This window comes from Oryza glaberrima, chromosome 3 (genome assembly GCF_000147395.1).
Source record: "Oryza glaberrima chromosome 3, OglaRS2, whole genome shotgun sequence".
Classification (NCBI taxonomy): Eukaryota; Viridiplantae; Streptophyta; class Magnoliopsida; order Poales; family Poaceae; genus Oryza; species Oryza glaberrima.
The window spans coordinates 15,292,894-15,313,826 of NC_068328.1; the positions used below are offsets into that span (position 1 = coordinate 15,292,894).

Genomic DNA, 20,933 nt, shown 5'->3' on the forward strand with positions numbered 1-20,933 from the left:
CATCCTAAAATGTTTGACGCCGTTGACTTTTTTAAAAATGTTTGACTGTTCGTCTTATTCAAAAAATTTAAGTAATTATTAATTCTTTTCCTATCATTTGATTTATTGTTAAATATACTTTTATGTATACATATAGTTTTACACATTTTATAAAAGTTTTTGAATAAGAAGAATGGTTAAACATGTTTAAAAAAGTCAACAGCGTCAAATATTTAGGGAAGGAGGGAGTATATCTATTTGGATTGCTTGGGCTCACTATATAGTATTGTTCATGTTCCATGAAGATTGATAGTGGGCGCAGCCAGGGTCGTAAATCTAATTTTACCTCTTTGGTAGTGGGTTGAGGTTTCTTCTCTCTTTCCTGATTCAGTTGTAGGCCACCACTCCTCCTTGCCGACCTGGCCTCGTCCGGCATCCAACAGCACAGCGCGCACCGAACCGAACCGAACCGAACCGAACCAGCGACTTTGAGATTCGTGCCACCGTGCTCCTCCTCTCTCTCTCTACTCTCTAGGGCTCCCTTCCCCTCCCTTTCCTCCTCGGGCCCGACACCAAACTCCTCCCCCCCAAATCCCCCACGCCACCGCCGCGCCGTCGCCGCCTCCTCGTCGGCGGCGTGTCCCCCCCCACCTCCGCCGCCGCCGCCACCTTCCGCACCTCGCGGCCGCGTGGGTAGTAATAATACCACCCCCACTCCCAGGGGGCCCACGCGGGCGCGCGCCGGACCTTGGCTGCGGCTGGCTAGGGTTTCATGCGGGCGCGCCCCCGCCTCCGATGTCGCACCCCGGCAAGTTCGTCTCCGTTAACCTCAACCGATCCTACGGCCAGCCCGCGCCCTCGCACCATGGAGCCCGCCCCTCGCGCCCCTCCGCCTCATCCGGTGGCGGCGGCGGCGGGGGTGGGGGTGGCGGCATGGTCGTGCTCTCCCGCTCCCGTGGCTCCTCCGTGTCCAAGCCCCAGCCGCCCAAGCTCTCCGTCCCGCCGCCGCTGAACCTCCCCTCGCTCCGCAAGGAGCACGAGCGGTTCGATGGCGCCGCCGCGGCCGCGGGCGGCGGGGCCGCCTCCGCGCCCGTCCGATCCGGGGCGCCCACGGCCGGCTGGACCAAGCCCGCCCCGGCCGTCGAGAAGCCGCTGCCTCCCGCTTCCGTGCCGCTCCCTGGCGGCCGCCCCAGGCCCCCGCCCTATGGATTCCCGGAGAAGGCTGCCGCCGCCGCCGTCGTCTTGCGTGGGGAGGACTTCCCTTCCCTGAAAGCGGCCGTCGCGCCGCCGCCTCCGCCGCCCGCGCAACGTCACAAGGACGCTGATGGGGTGCGGGTCGCCACTCCGGAGACACGGCCGCCGCTGGGCATGCGACCGCAGGTGACGCCGTCTCGTGCCGCTGAGCCCTTGTCCTCTACTGGTGGCACCGGCACTGGTGATCATGTATCTGCGGAGAAGGCGCAAAGGAATGATTTGGGGCCACTTCCACTTGTCCGGCTTAGGTACGATTCCGACTGGGCTGATGATGAGCGTGATACGGGGTTGACCCTCCCAGAGCGTGACAGTAGGGAGAGGGGATTCGGTAGGAGCGAGCCTGCGGTTGCAGGCCGTGACATTTATGGGGGCATGAGGGATCCCTTCAAAAAAGAGCCCTTTGTAAAAGATTTGATTGCTAGCAGCAAAGAGGGTGGCCAGGATGCGGCGTGGCGATCTCCTATGTCGAGCCAACAAGATAGAGAACGGACAGACGGACGGCCATACAGCGCAGGGAGAGGAAGCAGTGCGCAATCATCTTATCGTGAAAGCATGAATGGTGATGCTTCCAAGGATTCCTGGAATACAAGTAGGGAGCCAGGTGTGCGTGTATATGGACAGAATGGGGCAGAACCGTATAGGAATGCACGTGTGGGGGAGACTCCTGGTGAACGTTATGGCAACATTTCAAATAACTGGTACAGAGGGAATCCTTTCCAGAATAGTTTTGTTTCCAAGGTGCAACCATTCCCTGGTAATAAAGGGCCTTTAAATAATGAGCCACCTGCAAATTTTGGCAGGGAGAAGCGTCTCACCGGAACCCCTGCGAAGCCTTTAATTGAGGATGGAGGTTTCGATAGTATTACAGCTGTTAATTTAAGTGCAATAAAGAAGAAAAAGGAGGCGGCCAAACCAGCTGATTTCCACGACCCAGTAAGGGAATCGTTTGAGGCAGAGCTTGATAGAATCTTGAGGTTACAGGAGCAAGAAAGGCAACGTGTACTGGAAGAACAGGCAAGGGCCAGAGAAATTGTTCGGAAACAAGAGGAGGAGAGGGAGAGACTAATAAGAGAGGAGGAAGAGAGGCAACGGTTGGTGGAAGAAGAGGCAAGACATGCTGCGTGGCTTGCGGAGCAAGAAAGATTGGAAGCTGCTAAAAGAGCTGAGGAGCAGAGAATTGCTAGGGAGGAGGAGAAAAGGAAGGCCGCTATTGAGGAGGAGCGGCGTAAAGAAGGTGCACGCAAAAAACTCCAAGAGTTGGAGGCAAGGATTGCTAGACGACAAGCAGAATCGAACATTAGGGATGGGGATCTTGCTTCATGTATCAATGATGAACTTTTGCCTGGAGCCGTGAAGGATAAAGATGTGCCACAATCTGCTAATACTGACGACAGACATGATTTTGATAGAATGGGTGAGCGCATCAATACCTCTGCATCATCGGAGTCCTCTAGTAACAACAGGTACAATGATACAGTTCCAAGAGTGCACACTTTGAGAGATGGACACTCATCGCTTGTTGATAGAGAACATGCACATTTTAGTGGAAGGACATCATTTCAAGACCAGGAAAGTGCTCACTACAGTCCACGGCGTGAAACTTTCACTGCAAGGAGGGGAAATTACCCTAAGAAAGATTCTTATGATGGTTTTGCGACTGTGACAGTCAGGCCATCTTCGAGAGGCCGGACTAACGATTCACCTTGGGCATCAGAAGAGTACCATCATGGAAGGGCTCCAAGGTGGGATGCACCAAGGGAGAACGATAGGTTTGACAAGCAATCTGACTTCGACACTGAGTTTTTTAGTAGCGACAGATTTGGAGATCCAGCTTGGCTGCCCAGTAGTTCACATGAGGGCCCCAATCGTCACCAAGGAGAGAAGATGTTTCATAGCTCTGAGGATAATGAGTTCCCTTTTACAAGGCCCCGTTACTCGATGCGGCAACCACGTGTACCCCCACCCCCAGCTGTGGCCAGAAGTACGGTTGGTCCTTCCACTCAACATGCGAATTCTTCTTTTGTGGAAAGTGGGTTGAGAGAGAGTTCTAGTAGGGAAGAGCATACTATGCAGACCGAATATGGACGTGTATACCAAGAGGCATCTCACCAGCATGGGACATCAGCTGAAGGCATTGGTCTCGATGAACAGCAAAATGGGGATAGGGAAAACCCTATATTGGGCTCACAATCTTCTGTGTCTGTTTCGAGCCCTCCTAGTTCACCTCCACATGTTTCACATGATGAGATGGATGTTTCTGGTGATTCACCTGCGTTGCCAACTTCTGCTGATGGTGATCGAACTGTGATGTCTGACATTGACCATGCGGCTTCAACCTTAGATGCAGCCAACACAAGCAGAATCAATACCTCAAGCACAGTTTCTCACTTGGAGGATGATGAATGGCCAAGTGAAAATAATGAAAATCGTCAAAAGCAAGATGAGTATGACGAAGAAAGCAATAGCTACCAGGAAGATGAAATCAATGAAGGTGACGATGAAAATCTTGACTTGGATGATGAGTTTGCAGAGGGGCATAGTACACATATAGAAATGGAACCGGTTATACTTGGATTTGATGAGGGTGTACAGGTTGAAATCCCCCCAAATCCTGAGGTTGAGTTAGTATCCATGAAGAACACACACTCAGGTGTCATGGAGCAGCAGGTGGGCAGTAGTTCAGTTTGTCCTTCTGACTTGGTTACTGAAGCAGAGAAGGCACTGCGGAATTTGGCTCTTGATCAAATAAATGCTTTGACAGATGAAACTAACAATGAGCCATCCAATAGCTTAGTAGCATCTGCGCCAGGCTCCAAGTTACATCAAGCACCTTCCACTGATCCTATTATGCCACCAGCTTCAGCAGTTAGTGGCCGGAGTGAAGTCCCTGTCAATCTCCAGTTTGGTTTATTTTCTGGGCCTTCTTTGATACCAACTCCTGTTCCAGCCATTCAGATTGGTTCCATTCAAATGCCTATAAATCTCCACAACCAGATTAATCCATCCCTATCTCAAGTACACCCTTCACCAGCTCCATTGTTCCAGTTTGGCCAGTTGAGGTATGTGCGCCCTATTGCCCAGAATGTTCAGTCGGTTTCTCAGGCGATGCCTTCAATTCATTCATCTGCACCAGCTCCTTATATATTGAACCAGTATGGTTCAAGTGGTCTCCCAAATGAAATTAATCAACACACTCACCAGAATATCCCAAGAGAGGCAGCTCAGTCCAGCTCTATTGAGAAATCTGTGGTGTCTGCAGCCAATCTTTCCTTTATGTTGCAGCATTCAGATTCTCAGAAGCTTGGTGCACCTGCAATCAACCAGATGGTTGATGCAGAGGGATTTCACAACCTGCTGGATAGATCTTCCCTGGGGGAAAACATGTGCAGAGTTTCAAAACCTGAAAGTCACAGGAATCATGATATCTCTCTGAAGAGGAATTACAGACCTACTTCTAACAACAGAGAATCTTCTCAAGTTAATTCAGATGCAAAAATTGTGAGTGGTCCAAAGGCTCCAGGTGCTGTACCTGGTGGAAGAGGGAGAAAATACGGTTATGCTGTCAAGGAATCTAATATAAGGTCAACAAGTTCAGTTGACCATTCTAATAAAGATTCAAGAGGATTACAGAGGAGGTCTCGTAGGAACATAAGAAGAACTGAATTTAGAGTTCGGGAAAATGTCGAAAAGAACCACATTCAAGATGAGTCATTTAGTCACAGTGAGCAGAACGAGAAGCCATATTCCAATGGAACAGCAAGAGAAATTCCTTTGAAAAATCCAAACAGAAGGGAAGGTGATAAGTCATTTAGGGCTAATGAAGCAATCGATCTTAGTGCAGGTCCATCTACATGTGCTAATTATTACAGCAAGACAGAGAGAAGTACACACAAGGCTCCATCTTACGAGAGATCTCATAGTGGGAACAAGAAATCGAGAGCAGGTGGTGCTATCCCTGAAGGAGATGTTAATGCTTCATCACAGGCTGCAGTTGCACGTGTTGTTAGGCAGCAGGGCATCGAAATCCCTGTTGATGCAGATGGTTTTATTGAAGTAAGGTCTAAGAGGCAGATCATGAGTGTCAGGAGAGAACTGAGGGAGAAAGAAAATAGATCCAAGATGAGGATAGCAAAGGTGCCCAATTTTTATCTTTTACATACTTGAAACCTTATAATATTCTTGTCTTCCTTAAACTAATGCTTTGGTATTGGCTGAACCAGGCTCCCCGCAAACAGCATCAAGTTTCTCTGCACAGTTCTAGTAGTCCAAATTTGAACAAGGGAACTGTTTCTTTGGCAGAACCTGCAAAGAAAGCTTCTTTGGATTCTGTCATGGCTGTTGAAAGCAGAGTCATTGACCCTGCTGAATCATCTGTTGCACTGAAGGGTGATAAAGCTTCCATGACACCCATAGGGCAACCTTTGGTCAACGCAGAATCTCATACAAACTACTACGCAAAGAAGTATGTCTCTTAATCATGTCTATGCTATTTATTTGTCAGGATTCTTGAGGTTTTTATTCACAAAACCTATACAGGCCTATCCATAGCCAGCCATCCTCAGATGCGGTCAATTCAGGAAAGCTCGTGACAAGCCTATCTGAAGAAAACAATAAAACGATGCCCATTAGCACTCCATTTAACATAGGCACCTGGGATAATTCACAATTAAACCAGCAGGTATTTTTTTTACAATCGTATTCATGTTCATATGGTGCATGCCGTTATTCTTTTATTGGGACAAACATTGCTTCCAGTTGTTGATCATCACTTCATTTGTTCCCATTAATCTCTTTTGAGAGTTGAAATGATAACAGTACTTTTATGCAAACAAATAGTTCTACATAGTGTATAGATTGCCTTTAGGAACCTATATTTTGTTGTTTGCACTGGCTTCAATTTTCATACGCAAAATAATGTTCAGACAACACTACTCTATCTGTATGTTATGTGAGACCAATACATTTTATTCCCTTCTAAAACCTCCTGATGCTTAAATTTGTGTACATGGATGCAAGCTAGACCATCTTCGTATTTTCTGTACAAATGATGGCAACTTAACTACTTTGCTTACAGCAGTAGAGCTAGAGGAAAAATACTCTCTGAAAAGTGAAAGCTTAATTGAATAGCTTTATCATTTTTTCAGTCTCAGTGTTCGATTTATAGCCATGATAGTTGTACTACTCTTACTTCTAGTTGTAAAATAAAATGCACCAGCTTTGGTCTCTACCATCAAAATTATTTTGCCTTCTGCCATGTGTTGAAGACATGGAGCTGCAAAGTTTTCTAACAAATATTGATTTATCTATAAATACAGACACTCTGCATCTTGGTTTGTGAAAATTGTTTTCGTCTCTAAGAGATAGCATTATCATCCTTTGTCCATCCATCTGTAGAGAGATTATTATTTTTGCCAGTTTGACTGATCCCTGGGATCTCAGTTAGCGTGCTCTGTGATGACAGTGTCAGTACCAGAATACTGTCTGCCCTCCTGCCCCACTTCTTTCCTCAATGATGCCACATGCTGATGTATCCCTTAAAACTCCCACATGACCTATTGGCCTTGCTATTGGTTTTGTTTCTTTTCTTGTTCTCCATGGATGTGGAGAGGAGGCAAATGAAGCTTTCCGTCTTGATCGAGGGTGGCCAGAGCTGAACTATGACACCTTGCACCAAGAAAAGGCATTACACATATGAACAGATGATGATGATGGAAACATGTAGAGAATCAGAGTGGTGATGCCACAGCAAACTGGGGATATAGTTGCCTTTCAAAAAAAAACTACATCTTAAATCTGGTAAATGTGCATGAGCTCAATGGGATTCAGTGGAACTAGCAAAAAAGAAAACTGCACTAGAGAAGTGATGGTAAAAGAAACTTTGGAAAAAAAAATTTGTTTGTCTTTTGCATACTTGCATTATCTGTTCTTACTAAAATGTGGATATTTTATAATTATATTGCATGCAATATGATTTTTTGGCCACTTGTGTATTCTAGGTTATGCCATTAACTCAAACTCAACTTGAAGAAGCTATGAAACCAGGGAAGTTTGAACAAGCTGGTTCTGGCTTTTCTTTGGAGCCCAACAATGCTCTGTCTCCCACACTAGGTTCTGAAAAAGCATTCCCTTCATCTGCTAGCCCTATTAATTCTCTTCTTGCCGGGGAGAAGATTCAGTTTGGTAAGCACTTTGTATTAGCTTGTAGAATGTTTCCTGTTGCTTGACTGATGATAATGAAATTAAAAACAATATTCAGGAGCAGTTACCTCACCAACTGTACTGCCTCCAGTCAGCCGAACTATTACAAGTGGGCTTGGTCCTCCAGGTTCATCTAGGCCTGATATGAAGATTGATCGCAACTTGCCTGGTGATAGCAATAGTACTGCCATTTTGTTTGATAAGGAGACGTCTACAACAAAGGAACCATCACCAAACTCCGATGATGTTGAAGCTGAAGCTGAGGCTGAAGCAGCTGCCTCTGCTGTGGCTGTTGCAGCTATTAGTAGTGATGAGATAGTTGGATCTGGAGCTGATGCAACGGCAGCTTCTGCTTCAGACAACAAAAGTTTCGGCAATAAGAATCTTGCTGGATTAGCATCAGGAGGTATGATCTTTCGGCTTTAGTTATTTGAATTGAAAATTTAGCCTCTGTGCATGCAGATGTATTTGATAACACTGAAGCAATTGCAGGTCAATCATCCACAGATGAACCACTCAGCGTCGCTCTTCCAGCAGACTTGTCAGTTGATACTCCACCAATGTCCCTGTGGCACCCTCTGCCAAGTCCACAGGCATCAGGACCGATGCTTTCTCAATTTCCTGGTGCACAGCCATCCCACTTTTCCTGCTTTGAGATGAACACAATGTTAGGAGGGCAGATTTTTGCATTTGGACCAAGTGATGAATGTGCTGGTTCTCAGGGTCAGCAGCCTCAAAGAAGCAATGCTTTACCTTCAGCACCATTGGGAGCTTGGCCACAATGCCACTCTGGGGTTGAGTCATTTTATCGTCCTCCCACTGGGTTTGCTGGTCCTTTCATTAGCCCTGGAGGGATACCAGGCGTACAAGGTCCTCCACATATGGTGGTCTACAATCACTTTGCTCCTGTAGGGCAGTTTAGTCAAATGGGACTTGGTTTCATGGGAACCACTTATATTCCTGGTGACAAGCAGCCTGACTGGAAGCAAAACCAAGGACCTCCGGTTGTTGGTGTTAGCCAGAGTGATCCAAACAACCAAAATATGGTACCTGGTCAAGTAAGCTCGCCCAGTGTTCCTACTCCAGTACAGCATCTACGCCCAACCTCCATCATGCCAATTCCATCTCCACTGACCATGTTTGATATTGCTCCATTCCAGGTATGACATAATGGTCCCACATCGTGCCATACATATAGAGCTGAGTTGATTCATGCTTTATGCTTGTACGTTACATTGTTATTTACGCATAAGTAAAAGATACATTACTGAGATCTGAAAGTGTGCTACATTATTGAGAGTTGAATATTTATTGTCACCCTTCTATTTTAATTTTCCTCCTCCCTCTCTCTCTCTCTCTCTCTGCTTTTCTTTATGGCAAGAAAATTGAAGTTTTATATCTATCAGTTTGATGGTTAAACAATTCACATAGTCATTATCAATAAATTTGAAAAATGGAAATTGCTATCCTACTTGAGTTTGTATATAGGTACAGATGGTCAAATTCACGATTCTTTCTTTATATATATACTAGAAAAAATGCCCGTGCGTTGCAACAGATGAAGGTTATTTTAATCTTATTATTGTTATATGGTTTATTAATATGAAATTCACTGTGAGAATTCGATTGGATATATATATATATATATATATATTTAGAAAATCATGAGCTGCAATTAGGTGTCCTTTCTGTATTTCCAAAAACAAACGAACTTAAAAACCGACGTAAATACGGATATGTATTTCCAAAAGCAAACGAAATTAAAAACCAACTCATACACGAATGACGTTCTAAAGTAACGGCAAAAACATCTTCAATTTTTATGATAGTAGAGATAAGATAATGTGACAGCATGACTTTTTCCATTTGCATTTTGAACTAACCTCAACACATTGCCATTCCAGTCATCTACAGATATACAGATGCAGCCTTGTTGGCCACATATGCCTGTAGCACCACTACACACCGTCCCATTATCAGTGCCACTACAGCAGCATCCAATGGACGGCACAGCTGCAGCGCAGTTTGTTCATAACATCCAAGTGGACAACAAAGCGAGTTCGAATAACCGGTTCCAGGAGCCCTCTGCTTCTGTTGTTCCAGCAGATAACAGCAAGAACATTCCAAATGCATCTGCTACTCAGTTCACAGATGATTTAGGCCTTGTTGAACAGCCAGCCTCCACAAGTTCAAATGCTCAAACTGTTCAGCCTTCGTTTGCCCGGGTAGGCATGATCAGCAATGAAGTCCCAAACAGTGCCAAAGTTATGGGTAGGTCGTCGAACACACCAAATGTTAACCCTGGGATTGCTACAGGGGTCAGCAACTCAAATGGAAGTCAGGTTGCCAGCATGCCTTCCAAGCCCCACCAATCTTCATCATCATCGGGTCAACAGTACCAACATCAAGTTAATAATCAAGATCGTCGGTCTCGGGTGACCCAAAAGACTGGAGCTGTCAATGAATGGCAACGCCGTTCAGGATACCAGGGAAGGAATCAAAATTCCGGTTCTGACAAGAACTTGGGCACTGGTAGGATGAAGCAGATCTATGTTGCAAAATCATCATCAGCAAGTGGCCATGCCCCATCTGGTTAGAAGCACAAATGCTCTTTTGCAAAGCCTGCGTCAATCAGGAGGCCGCAACAGCTCGACTCGAGCATATTTGCACCAGACACATGCGAAATGTGTTTTCACTCCATGTCTGTCTATCCTTTTTGTTTTCTTTGGCGATTATAGCCTGTGCTGATCATTTATCTATTTTTGGTTCATTGTCTTGCATAGAGAAAAGAAAAAGGGAGTGTGGTTGCAGTGTCAAAACTTTATAGTGATATCGTGACATGCCTGGATAAAATTTGCAACCTTCAAAATATGCTGTTGTGTAAGTCGATGGTGTGCCGTCTGAATTGTTAATACTATTATCATTATCATTATTATTTTTCCGGACTCTGGAGGTTTAAACAGCCTCGGAGATTGCTATAATAGGGATGAAAACATGCCTTGTGAATGTGTCCATATTCCATTCGATGCTTTTTTATATTTTAATCATGCACTTACATGGTACTAGCCTGTTTTAACCACACTGGGATGAGAGATGTTAAATCTTCCTTCAGATGTCATTTTTGCTTGCTGTTGTTCGGTTAATCCATTCTCCATGATGATAGTTAACTTTACGAAACAGGTTCTTTCACAGCACAGGTTATGAGGTAAAATTAACATCCTGAAGCAATTTCTTTTACGGCACAGGATACAAGTATATATAGAACAACATTGACGAGTCCAGGGCCCCAGCTGCTGCTTTAGTGTAGTCAGTGAAAAATCTGGAATCGATGTGTTGTAATCCTGGTTGTGCTTGTTGGAAGCGATGTGTAAGGATGTGTTTGGTTCACGGTCAAGGTTGGATGGGATATGGCGGTCCATATTTTGTTGGATATGGCGATTTAGTTTTTTGTTTTGTTGGATATAGCAAATCAATGCGTTGCCTTTCACCAGAGCTTACCAAGCTGTGTCGATTGTCGAACAAGCTACATACTCCCTCCGTTTCAGATTATAAGTTTTAGGTAATAAGACATTTTGATTTTAGTCAAAGTCAACTAATTTTAAGTTTGACTAAGTTTATAGACAAATATAGTAATATTTATAATACTAAATAGTTTCATCAAATCAAAATTGAATATATTTTTATAATAAATTTGTCTTGAGTTGAAAATGTTTTTAATTTTTTCTATAAATTTAGTCAAATTTTTTACCGAAGTCAAAACGTCTTATAACTTGAAACGGAGGGAGTAATTTTTTATTTCTACACAAAAGACTCTACTGCATTTACCCTGAAGCAAGCTGCTATTTTTTTTTCTACAAATTTGTGCAGCTATCTACTCAATCCTAAACCTCACTCGGACCAAGTTCTCAGTGCCTGGGCTTTCCACGAGGGTGAAGCAGTATCTGCCTTCAGTAATCCAATGTCGCAATCTGATGAGCTGCCACTGTAATATCCTTCCAAATTTGCGTTTCCAGGTGATACAACCTAATCACACCATATATCTTGACAGGTTAGCACTTGTACACTTGAGGGCAGCAACAGGAAGAAAAATACTTGGATACAGATGTTCAAATTACCAGGCCACTGTTTGTAGTAGCAGCATGTTTCAGTCGCTTGTTGCCACATGCTACGCTTTGTTCCCTTCGAACTTCTGTATCCAAGTTTTGCTCTGGTAACTCTGAAGAAAGACAAGGGCACACATCTCTGGTAAGCTGCTGGTGAGAAATATCAAATGAGAGAGTGAAATCGTGTGTTGGGATGGCTCATACAGGTATTACTACTGTTCAACATACAACGGTATTATTTATCGAAACTGAGCCAGCAATGGTGTTACAACACTACCATGAATCTAATGGTGGTGGCTATCTAAGACAACCCACTGATGAGACTTCTGAAAAAAAAAAACACTACCATGGCAGTTCTTCATATGAAAATACTCTTTCTTTTTTTTTCTTTTACTGAAAACAATTAAAACCATTTTTCGCAGAAACATCCTGGAGGTGGTAACCTACCTGTTGTCCAAGAAGGAGATTGCCCGTGCCAGTGGAAACTGGAGGCAGAAGAGGCTCCATGGCTCTTTTGTTTTGCATGGTAACTGATTCTTTCTTGTATTGGCTCAGTAGTTGATGCATCACCACCCATAAAATAGGATTTGCTATCTTCCTGATGCCGATAACATGAAGCTGATCCAATACAGAACTCAGCTTGTGATGCTCTGGATGCAGCTCCACCAACCTCATCCATCCCCAAGTATACCTGATCGATGTGCCAGTTTGGAACAAGAGAAAATTTCACACATTGCAGATATTGCTATAGAGTAAAGCTCAGCATTGCCCATACCTGAGCAACTATTGTATCTGTACGATTTCCTTCACAAATATCGTGGCCCCCTTTTGAGCTGACTTTACCATCATTTAGTTGAGTAACAAATGATTCCTCCAATGAGTTAATATACAGCATGTGCTTTTCGTCTGTCCATCCAGTTGATGAACCATCTCCCATTATGTCCTGGAGGAAGAAAAAGAAATAGGAATACAACAATTAAATTGATCCCTAAAAAACTGAAGTACTGAACGGTATTTTGTTCCCATCATTCTTCTCCGTAATATTAATACCCTTTTTTGAGATTGAAAAGGAGCACACATAAACGTAATACATAAGATAGTAAAACAAGCAGGACTGCAGGACAATACAAGCCCACCATGATCTAAGAGATGTAGGCACACATCTATTTGATTCTTCGACTGAAATCATGTCAGGATTTATATAGGTAAATGAGAAAGCAATGTCATTGTCAGAAGCTTCAGTAGCCAAGATTTTACAAGGGTAATTAGATGAGGGACAGCTCACAGGAACATATCACACCTGCCCCTTTCACCCCCAGTTTGCAAACTTTCCTGATGATCGGCATTGAAGTCATGCCTTGGTGAAGAGGCTAAACTACAGTTTTTGGAATGAAGAGATTTTACTACGAAAGCAAGATGATCCACATATGGTGCCATCACTAAGATGATCAAGTCCTGTAGTAGTATTAAGAAATAATGCAATATCAAGATGGCAAGTTAATGCCAAAAGCCAACCGTGCCTAATAGAAGGCACGACTCTCGTAACGTTGCTAGATGAAAAATTTCCAAGACTGAAGGAATGAGAAAGTGAACAGTCAGAATGAATAATTTTGGGATACATTTGGATGGATGGCCATTTTTCTACGTCCATTCCAGCAAAAAAAAAAGAAAAGAAAATTGAAGGGAAATATGGAACAATGGAGCACGTATAATAAAATCTAAATTATAACATCATTTGTTAAATTCCACTCGGATATAATATCCCTATTTCTCATCACACTTAATTGGTTATTTATCGATGTTCATGTCCACACTCGCAAACCATTAATCATCCCCTAAGCTCATCTATCTTTCTAAAGCTGGCTTGTCTCGAGCCATCTTATTTATCGATGTTCATGTCTACACTCGCAAACCATTAATTATCCCCTAAGCTCATCTATCTTTCTAAAGCTGGCTTGTCTCGAGGCATCTTATTGGGCCACATGGAGGTGCTTAATTTTGAGATAAATCTAAAAAAATATTCATAAGAAAAATAGCCAAAGGAAAAGAAATGAAAATACACAAATCCAATTTCTAAAGATTTGAACCCGGGTGGGTTGGTTCCACCACAAGAAATCTAATCGGTTGAACTACACTCACTTCGCTAACGTGATTCTTATATTGACAAGAATAAAAAGAAAACTGATGTGACCAATCCCTATCAACCCTCGCTTCTAAACTCATAAATTTTCATTATCCAATGTTATCAAACGTATCTTTTGGGTAAACTGATTTAGCTTAAAACTCAATACAAGCTAATCTACTAATTAACGAAGGTCCTAATCAGTTTAACACCAGCTAACATATATAGGATAATAAGTAATGATTTATATTTGACTCATTGTCTTCTATATAGAGCCGATACCCAAAAGTGGTCGTGTTGTTTGCTTGATTTCAAGATAGCTACAAAGATCTAACCACGCCTCGATGCTTATTAGTATACACACTTGCCTAAGACACCATATAACCCAGACTTCCCCACTATGTAAGAGTTGCTAAAAAAATCGAATTATATTTATATTTGTAAATTAACGGCCTTATATATACTGGGAGAAATTTTGTTTGAGAGATTTCTCAGACAATTGCATACTTGTGATTGTGATTGTGCTGGTTTGGTACTGGAAAAGGGAAAGGAGAAAGAATGGCACACGCATAGAAAAAAACGATTTGGTTGGGACATGACTAGATAGAGACCGCACCCTATATTGTCTTAACCAGAGACTCCTCTTAGACCTGATTGTATACTAGTACACCAAATGATACATGTTTTTTTTTCTTCTTATAAATTTTTCTTTTAAATTATTTATCCGATTTATAATCCGATTATACCATTGTGTTCGTTGCAATTAAATCTTTACAACAAGATCTTACATGACTATATTTTGATAAAAGAAATATCTATGTTGTAAATTACTTTTATTATATATGTAAGTTACTTTTATCATATATATAAATTACTTTTCGATTTGATTAAATTACTTATTATACAATCATAATGTTGTGAGTTGTTTATTTTATTATCTTTTTAGTCAATTCCATAATTTGTGTGATTAAATTTAATTTTTAGATAGACTCATGTTTTTACCTTCATAACGGATCTACTTTTAATGTCACGACAAAGTTACTTCCTTTTTTTCTTAAGTTACTTCTATAATATTATGTAAATTACTTTTAAGCTTTACTGAAATTATTTTTATATGTCTAAGAAGTAATTTAGTGAAATCTAAAACTAATTTAGATATACTATAAAAGTAATTTGTAATTTTTCATCAAAATATAATCATGTGAGATCTTGTTATAAAGATTTAATTCTTACGAACATAGATGGTAGGAATATATTTTCTACTTACTTGATAGGACTAGTACTACAGTTAAGGCATCTAGATAGGGTCTCTCATTAGCACTAAAACGAGAGGCCTCTTGATTTAGATTTTGCCATTTGGTTGAGATTATCATTAGACGATGAATCGGTAAACCCAGCATTTGCACATGTGTACTATCCTCCTCTTTTTGTTAGGCCCAAAGCGCATGGCAATAAATAAGCACATATGGTGATCGAGCTATCTGTTTGTTACATAGAGCTTTCATGCATGACACTGTGCTACAAGCTTGATGTTAACATATATCGTTCTGTTCTTTTGGTGCTTCGTTGCTCGGATGACTCCTGGATGCCATGTACAACACTGGATGTCTCCTGCCAAATTACCAAAAGGAAGAGACTAAGAGAGAGAGAGAAGGAAAAGAGAAGATCCAGAAAGTAAGAGATATTAACTAATCGTACTTTTCAACGAGTTACGGGGCGACAATGATATTAATTAATTAATCGTAGTGATATGGACACGGTGGTGTGACTGTGCGAGCAAGTGGCCGATTGTTGTGTTTTGCATTGAGGTTTGACATCTCGGGCGTAAGTGCGTAACTGCATCTGTGCATATTGGACACCTACACAATACAGGAATTTGAGGGAATAGCGATAGAGCACTCAAAACTAGTGGCAAGTGAAAAATTAGAAGAGATATTGAACTTATGATAGGATTTTACACAAAAGCGAGTTGTAAAGGAGAGTGGAAAGAGAAGTTATTTATATGGGTATTTAGACTTTTTTTCACTTATTATATCTATAGGATTTATCTTTGGAGAAAACTACAAATAGGGTGTCCGGTTTTCTAAGAAAATGAAATAGGGTGTCCGGTTTTCTAAAGAAATGGACAGTTAAAAGTCATAGTAAAAACAATTTAGTCATTATAATATCTATAAATTTTGTGACACATAGTAAAGCACACATTGAAATATGATATTGTTTTGTACGAAACATTAAGTTTTAATTATTGAAACATATATTTTTCTTCCATTAGAATGTACGATGTTTTATTGTAAAGATTTAATTACAACATGGGTATGATCTGATCGCAGACTGGATAAGTAACCATGGGTATGATCTTTAGAACCGGGACTAAAGATCACATATGCCCGTTGTAGCCACCAACCGGGACTAAAGATTATTTTTAGTCCCGGTTTTTAGTGGAACCGCGGGACTATTGTGGATTTTGGCCGACCGACCAAAGATGGTTTCTCCACCAATGTTTAGAAGAAAAATTATTTTGAAAATTACTATATGCATGCATGCATGAAATAGAGAGAGCAGTACGACAGGAGAGTAGTAGCATACTTTGCCAGGGTTGGACGCTCGACAAAATATGATCCTTTATCTTTTATAGTGCTCATAGCAATTGATTAGATTAGAGCTCTTTAATTTTTCTATTTCTTACTGGCCGAAGCCAAGCTTACAAGTTGTCCGTCGGTTATCAATGCTTCAACTGAAGTGTTGGGATTAGGATCCATATTGACTTGTTTAGTGATGTCGAATTGCTGATCTATCAAAGGGCGGAAATTACATGTGTACTGATTTGTATGACATAAACAACATATATCCTCATTAGAGAAAATGCATGTACGTTGCAACGGGTTAAGGGAATTTTAATCTTACATATTGCTTAAGTCCACATCCGCAGGATATTCTACTCTATAAAGGAAGCTCAAGGTTGATAAAAAGAGCTGGTGATTATTTGCTCGATGAAAATAGGAGCCCTGCTATGATTTTTGCATCCATGCACAACCTACACGCAAGAATTCAATTATAATAGTCAGTTAGACAGTTAAGTCTTCCTTGTTATGAAAATAAATGCTTTATAATAGCCGGTTAAACAGTTAAGTCTTCCTTGTTATGAAAATAAATAAATAACGGATAAATGAATTTTATATGGAAAATCCTTATGGGAAAAAAATAATGGGCGCCGACCGGTAATGATCAGTATAGAGAAGTGGGATACAATCGTAGAGGATACATTGGGTGTCGCACCTTTCCTGTGTGGCATGCAAGAGATATATAAAGTGGAAATTTATGAGTCCTAATATGCAAAGACTCGAAATCCTATTAGAAAACTAATCATGTAATACAAAGTCCTATTAGGTAACTAACCCAAATATATTGTATACTGAAATTTGGATCACATATTTTACAACTCCATCTTGAGACGAATTTGCTCTTGTAGTATAAAAATCTTCAATCTTCCAAGAACCTCATGATGTGACAAAATCATTGTGTGTCCAATAGTCACTTGGGTTATAAAACCGTAACACTCTTAATCAATAAGAGGTATACTTCAAACACATCATTGGAAATAAATCCTGAATCTATTGGCCTGTATGAACCTAGCAGAGACACGATACACTGGGTGTAAAAACAAAGCATTTTGATCTTTATAAAATCCTCCTAGTAAACTGGCATGTGAGCATAGCAAAAGCTGAATCCAAATTTGATTTAACCAAACAGAACCAAAGCAATGCATGTGATTAATTTCCTTGGTATGTGCACGAAGCGACAATCTGAAGGTACACAAGCTTGGGTGAGCGTAGCAATTCGCCTTAGGCCTTGTTGAGTTCCCAAAACAAAAATTTTTCACCCATCACATGAATGTTTGGACATATACATAAAATATTAATTGTGGAAAAAAATAAATTCCACAGTTTGCGTGTTAATTGCGAGACGAATCTTTTAAACTTAATTACACCATGATTTAACAATGTGGTGCTACAGTAAATATTTGCTAATGACAGATTAATTAGGCTTAATAAATTCGTCTCGCAGTTTACAGGCGGAATTTGTAATTTGTTTTCTTATTATACTACGTTTAATACTACAAATGTGTGTTCGTATATCCAATGTGACAACCAAACCCAATTTTTTTCCCCAACTAAACAAGCCCCGTGTCCGAGAAATCGCTCTCTCTACACGCATGCTTTTTAAACTGCTGAACAACGTGTTTTTTAATAAAAGGTTTCTATACAAGAGTTAAAAAAATCATATTAATTCATTTTTTAAAAAATAATTATTAATACTTAATTAATCATAAGAAAATAAGTTGCTCCATTTTACGTGCGCGGGAGGTGAGTTCCCAACCTCAACTCTCGAACGCAGCCTATGTATGATCGAAAAGGAGACCCCTGGACATGAGTTGTACTCCCCCTATTTTTTTTACGACGTTGGTTAGTTTGAGAATCGAACTAACCAATGCCGTACATGAAGGGATCGGGTACGTAGTATTATTTAACTGGACTAATGTGTTCTATACTCACCTTTTATAACTTCTACTCTCATCTTTTACATGCACGTTTGCAAACTACTAAATGATTATTTTTTTCAAAAAAATTGCAGGAAAATTACTGTAAAAAAACCATATTAATATATTTTTCAAGTTCTTTTATAATACTTAATTAATTGTGCCAACAACAAAGTAATAAAATTACCAGCAACAAAGTTATAGATCTTATTGAGCTCTACAATTGTGATATATAGTTTGTCTTCATCTACCTTCATATGAAAAAGTTAAGTATATACATATGTGTTTTTTTTTTCTAAAAATCGATCCCTGTCTGCGGATATCCGAGAAAGATGCTAAGATAGTTTCTGACTATTTTCCCATTCTGATGGATAGTGTCCTTCCTATATTCGTTTCCAATTCTGAGAAAAAAAATCTGAATTAGTTTCTTAGTTCGAAAATATCTGAACCTATCTGATTCCAAAAAAAAAAATATCCGAACGGTCGGAAAGTATCAGTTTCATCCCTACCTACTGTACTCAAGCCGTGGAAGAGAAAAAAAAATGAAGAATCGCTAATAGGTACTATGTCAAAAAAAAAGAAGGCAAACTCTAGCTATGAATCTGGACGCATGCGTCCAGATTTGTAGCTGGGATTGGACTTTTTTTTTTTAAGGACGGAGGGGTAGGGCTAATAGATTTTTAGTTATTATTTTGTTGACTGTACTGTCACATGTATCTCACGTTGTACCGAAATCATTTCAGATTGAACTAGGGGGGATAATTCATCTAGTTTTAGAAGTTCAGGTATTAAATATATGGTATTTGAGTTTAGGGGGTAATTCAAATGACCGCAATAGTTCATAGGGGCAATTCATACAATTTTTCTATTTTTAATACCTAGGTGAGGGGTGTGAGTTATGAGAGAGAATTCTCATCCACTAAATCTGATCTTCTATCATCATTTGAAACCTAATAGCCGCTAGAACTTAACATGATTCTTATATTGGCAAGAATAAAAGTAGAACTGATGTGACCAATCCCTATCAACCCTCTCTTCTAAACTCATAAATTTTCATTATCCAATGTTATCAAACGTATATTTTGGGTATATAAACTGATCTGTCTTAAAACTCACTCACTACAAGCTAATCTACTAATTAACGAAGGTCCTAAGTTACACCAGCTAATTAACATAGTATAACGAGTAATGATTTATATTTGACTCATAGTCTTATCGACATACGTATCTTAGTCTTCTATAGAGCCGGTACACAAAAATACACAAAAGGGAAAGGAGAGAAGAAGAATGGCACACGCACAGAAAAACGATTTGGTTGAGATTATTAATTAATTAATTAATTAGATGATGAGCCGGTAAACCCAGCCTATATTAGCATTTGCACAAGTGTATATATGATCCGTTGTCAGTTTTCTTTTCTAGGCAAAAAGGGGGAAAATGCAGGAGTGGTATATATGCATGTCAAAATATTCTCCCTTTTTTCTTGTTAGGCCCAAATCGCATGGCAATAAAATATGCACATACGGCCGTGATCGAGGCTATCTGTTTGTTACATAGAGCTTTCACGCATGACAGTACTGTGCTATAAGTTTGATGTTAACATCATCCTATTCTTTTGGTGCTTCGTTGCTCGGATGACTCCTGCATGCCATGTAGTACAACACTGGATGTGTCCTGCCAAATTGCTAAAAGGAAGAGAGAGAGAGAGAAGGATAAAGGGTAGATCGAGAAAGTAAGAGAGATATCATTTTTCTTGTTGCACTTTTCAATCGTAGCGATATAGACGCGGTGGGGTGACCGTGCAAGCAAGTGACCGATTGACAGATTGTTGTGTTTTACGTTGAGGTTTGACATCTCCCGCTACTGCATTCCCCGAAGAAGGTGAATGTAGGAACCTGCCCTCGCCAAGATGGGCATGGGGGTAGTAACTCCATCTGTGCATATTAGTCACCTACACGGCACAAGAAATAGAGAACACTCGCAACTAGTGGCATGGGAAAAAATATAAGAGAAACTGAACTTATGAGAGTGTTTTACGCAAAGGCGAGTTGTAGAGGAGAGTGGAAAGAGAAGTGATTTATATGGGTATTTAGACTTTTTTTCACTTATTATATCTATAAGATAGTATAGGATTTATATATCTTTGGAGGAAACTACAAAACGGGTGTCCGGTTCTTAAAAAAAAACGGACAGTTAAATGTTTCAGTTGACCACGGTGAAACATTAATTAAGTTATACGTTGTAAAAAAATTTAGTCACTAAATATTTAAAAATTTTATGACACATAGTAAAACACACGTTGAAACACAATGCTGTTTTGTATGAAACATTGAGTTTTAATGGATGAAACATATATTTTTCTTTCATCAGGATATAATTATGTGATATTTTGTTGGAGAGATTTAATTACAACATACACCGTCGTGATTGGATTATAGACCTGATAAGTAGTTTAAAAGAAAAAATATTTTGAAGATCGCTACATGCATGTAGTAGAGAGAGTAACATGACAGGAGGGAGTAGTGGCATACTTTGCCAGGTCCGGACGCTCGAACAGAATATGATCCTTTATCTTTTCTAGTGTATGTAGCAATTGATTTGTTTAGAACTCTTTTATCTTTTGTATTTCTTATTGGTGGAAACCAAGCTTATTAAGCTGCCCGTCGGTTACGAATGTTTCAACTTTCAAGTGAAGTGTTGGAATTAGGATCCATATTATTGACTTGTTTACTGATCTACC

The 20,933-nt window shown here is 40.5% G+C and overlaps 2 protein-coding genes across 5 annotated transcripts; one reads left to right on the forward strand and one right to left on the reverse strand.

Annotated features, from left to right (window-relative positions):
* The first annotated feature begins 552 nt into the window (after positions 1–552).
* Positions 553–10,437, forward strand: LOC127767461 (uncharacterized). 2 transcript variants are annotated; one of them, XM_052292810.1, is made up of 7 exons: positions 553–5,367; positions 5,454–5,695; positions 5,770–5,911; positions 7,230–7,413; positions 7,496–7,837; positions 7,924–8,591; positions 9,336–10,437. In XM_052292810.1, exons 1-7 carry the CDS (start codon positions 775–777, stop codon positions 10,026–10,028), a joined length of 6,864 nt encoding a protein of 2,287 aa, XP_052148770.1. In that variant the 5' UTR covers positions 553–774; the 3' UTR covers positions 10,029–10,437. The 2 variants fall into 2 exon arrangements, with proteins under 2 accessions (XP_052148770.1, XP_052148769.1); XM_052292809.1 differs by having other exon boundaries at positions 554–5,367; positions 7,490–7,837.
* A 673-nt stretch (positions 10,438–11,110) lies between these two features.
* LOC127767462 (uncharacterized) lies at positions 11,111–12,691 on the reverse strand. 3 transcript variants are annotated; one of them, XM_052292813.1, is made up of 5 exons: positions 12,671–12,691; positions 12,310–12,477; positions 11,982–12,225; positions 11,547–11,681; positions 11,111–11,454 (listed from the first exon to the last, which is right to left on the reverse strand). In XM_052292813.1, the coding sequence occupies exons 1-5, from the start codon at positions 12,671–12,673 to the stop codon at positions 11,303–11,305; spliced, it is 702 nt and encodes a 233-aa protein (XP_052148773.1). In that variant the 5' UTR covers positions 12,674–12,691; the 3' UTR covers positions 11,111–11,302. The 3 variants fall into 3 exon arrangements, with proteins under 3 accessions (XP_052148773.1, XP_052148771.1, XP_052148774.1); XM_052292811.1 differs by having other exon boundaries at positions 12,585–12,685; XM_052292814.1 differs by having other exon boundaries at positions 11,112–11,454; positions 11,547–11,647; positions 12,585–12,685.
* Between the last annotated feature and the right edge of the window lie 8,242 nt (positions 12,692–20,933).

Excerpts from the sequence above, each read along its gene's own strand:
- LOC127767462 (XM_052292811.1), bottom strand. The coding sequence starts at position 12,614 with ATGTGTGCTCCTTTTCAATCTCAAAAAAGG. Across the intron at positions 12,478-12,584 it reads CTTTTCAATCTCAAAAAAGG|GACATAATGGGAGATGGTTC; the intron begins GTATTAATATTA and ends TTCTTCCTCCAG. Across the intron at positions 11,682-11,981 it reads ATCTCCTTCTTGGACAACAG|CTTACCAGAGATGTGTGCCC; the intron begins GTAGGTTACCAC and ends TCTCACCAGCAG.
- LOC127767461 (XM_052292809.1), top strand. The coding sequence starts at position 775 with ATGTCGCACCCCGGCAAGTTCGTCTCCGTTAACCTCAACCGATCCTAC. Across the intron at positions 5,368-5,453 it reads CCAAGATGAGGATAGCAAAG|GCTCCCCGCAAACAGCATCA; the intron begins GTGCCCAATTTT and ends TGGCTGAACCAG. Across the intron at positions 5,912-7,229 it reads ATTCACAATTAAACCAGCAG|GTTATGCCATTAACTCAAAC; the intron begins GTATTTTTTTTA and ends TGTGTATTCTAG.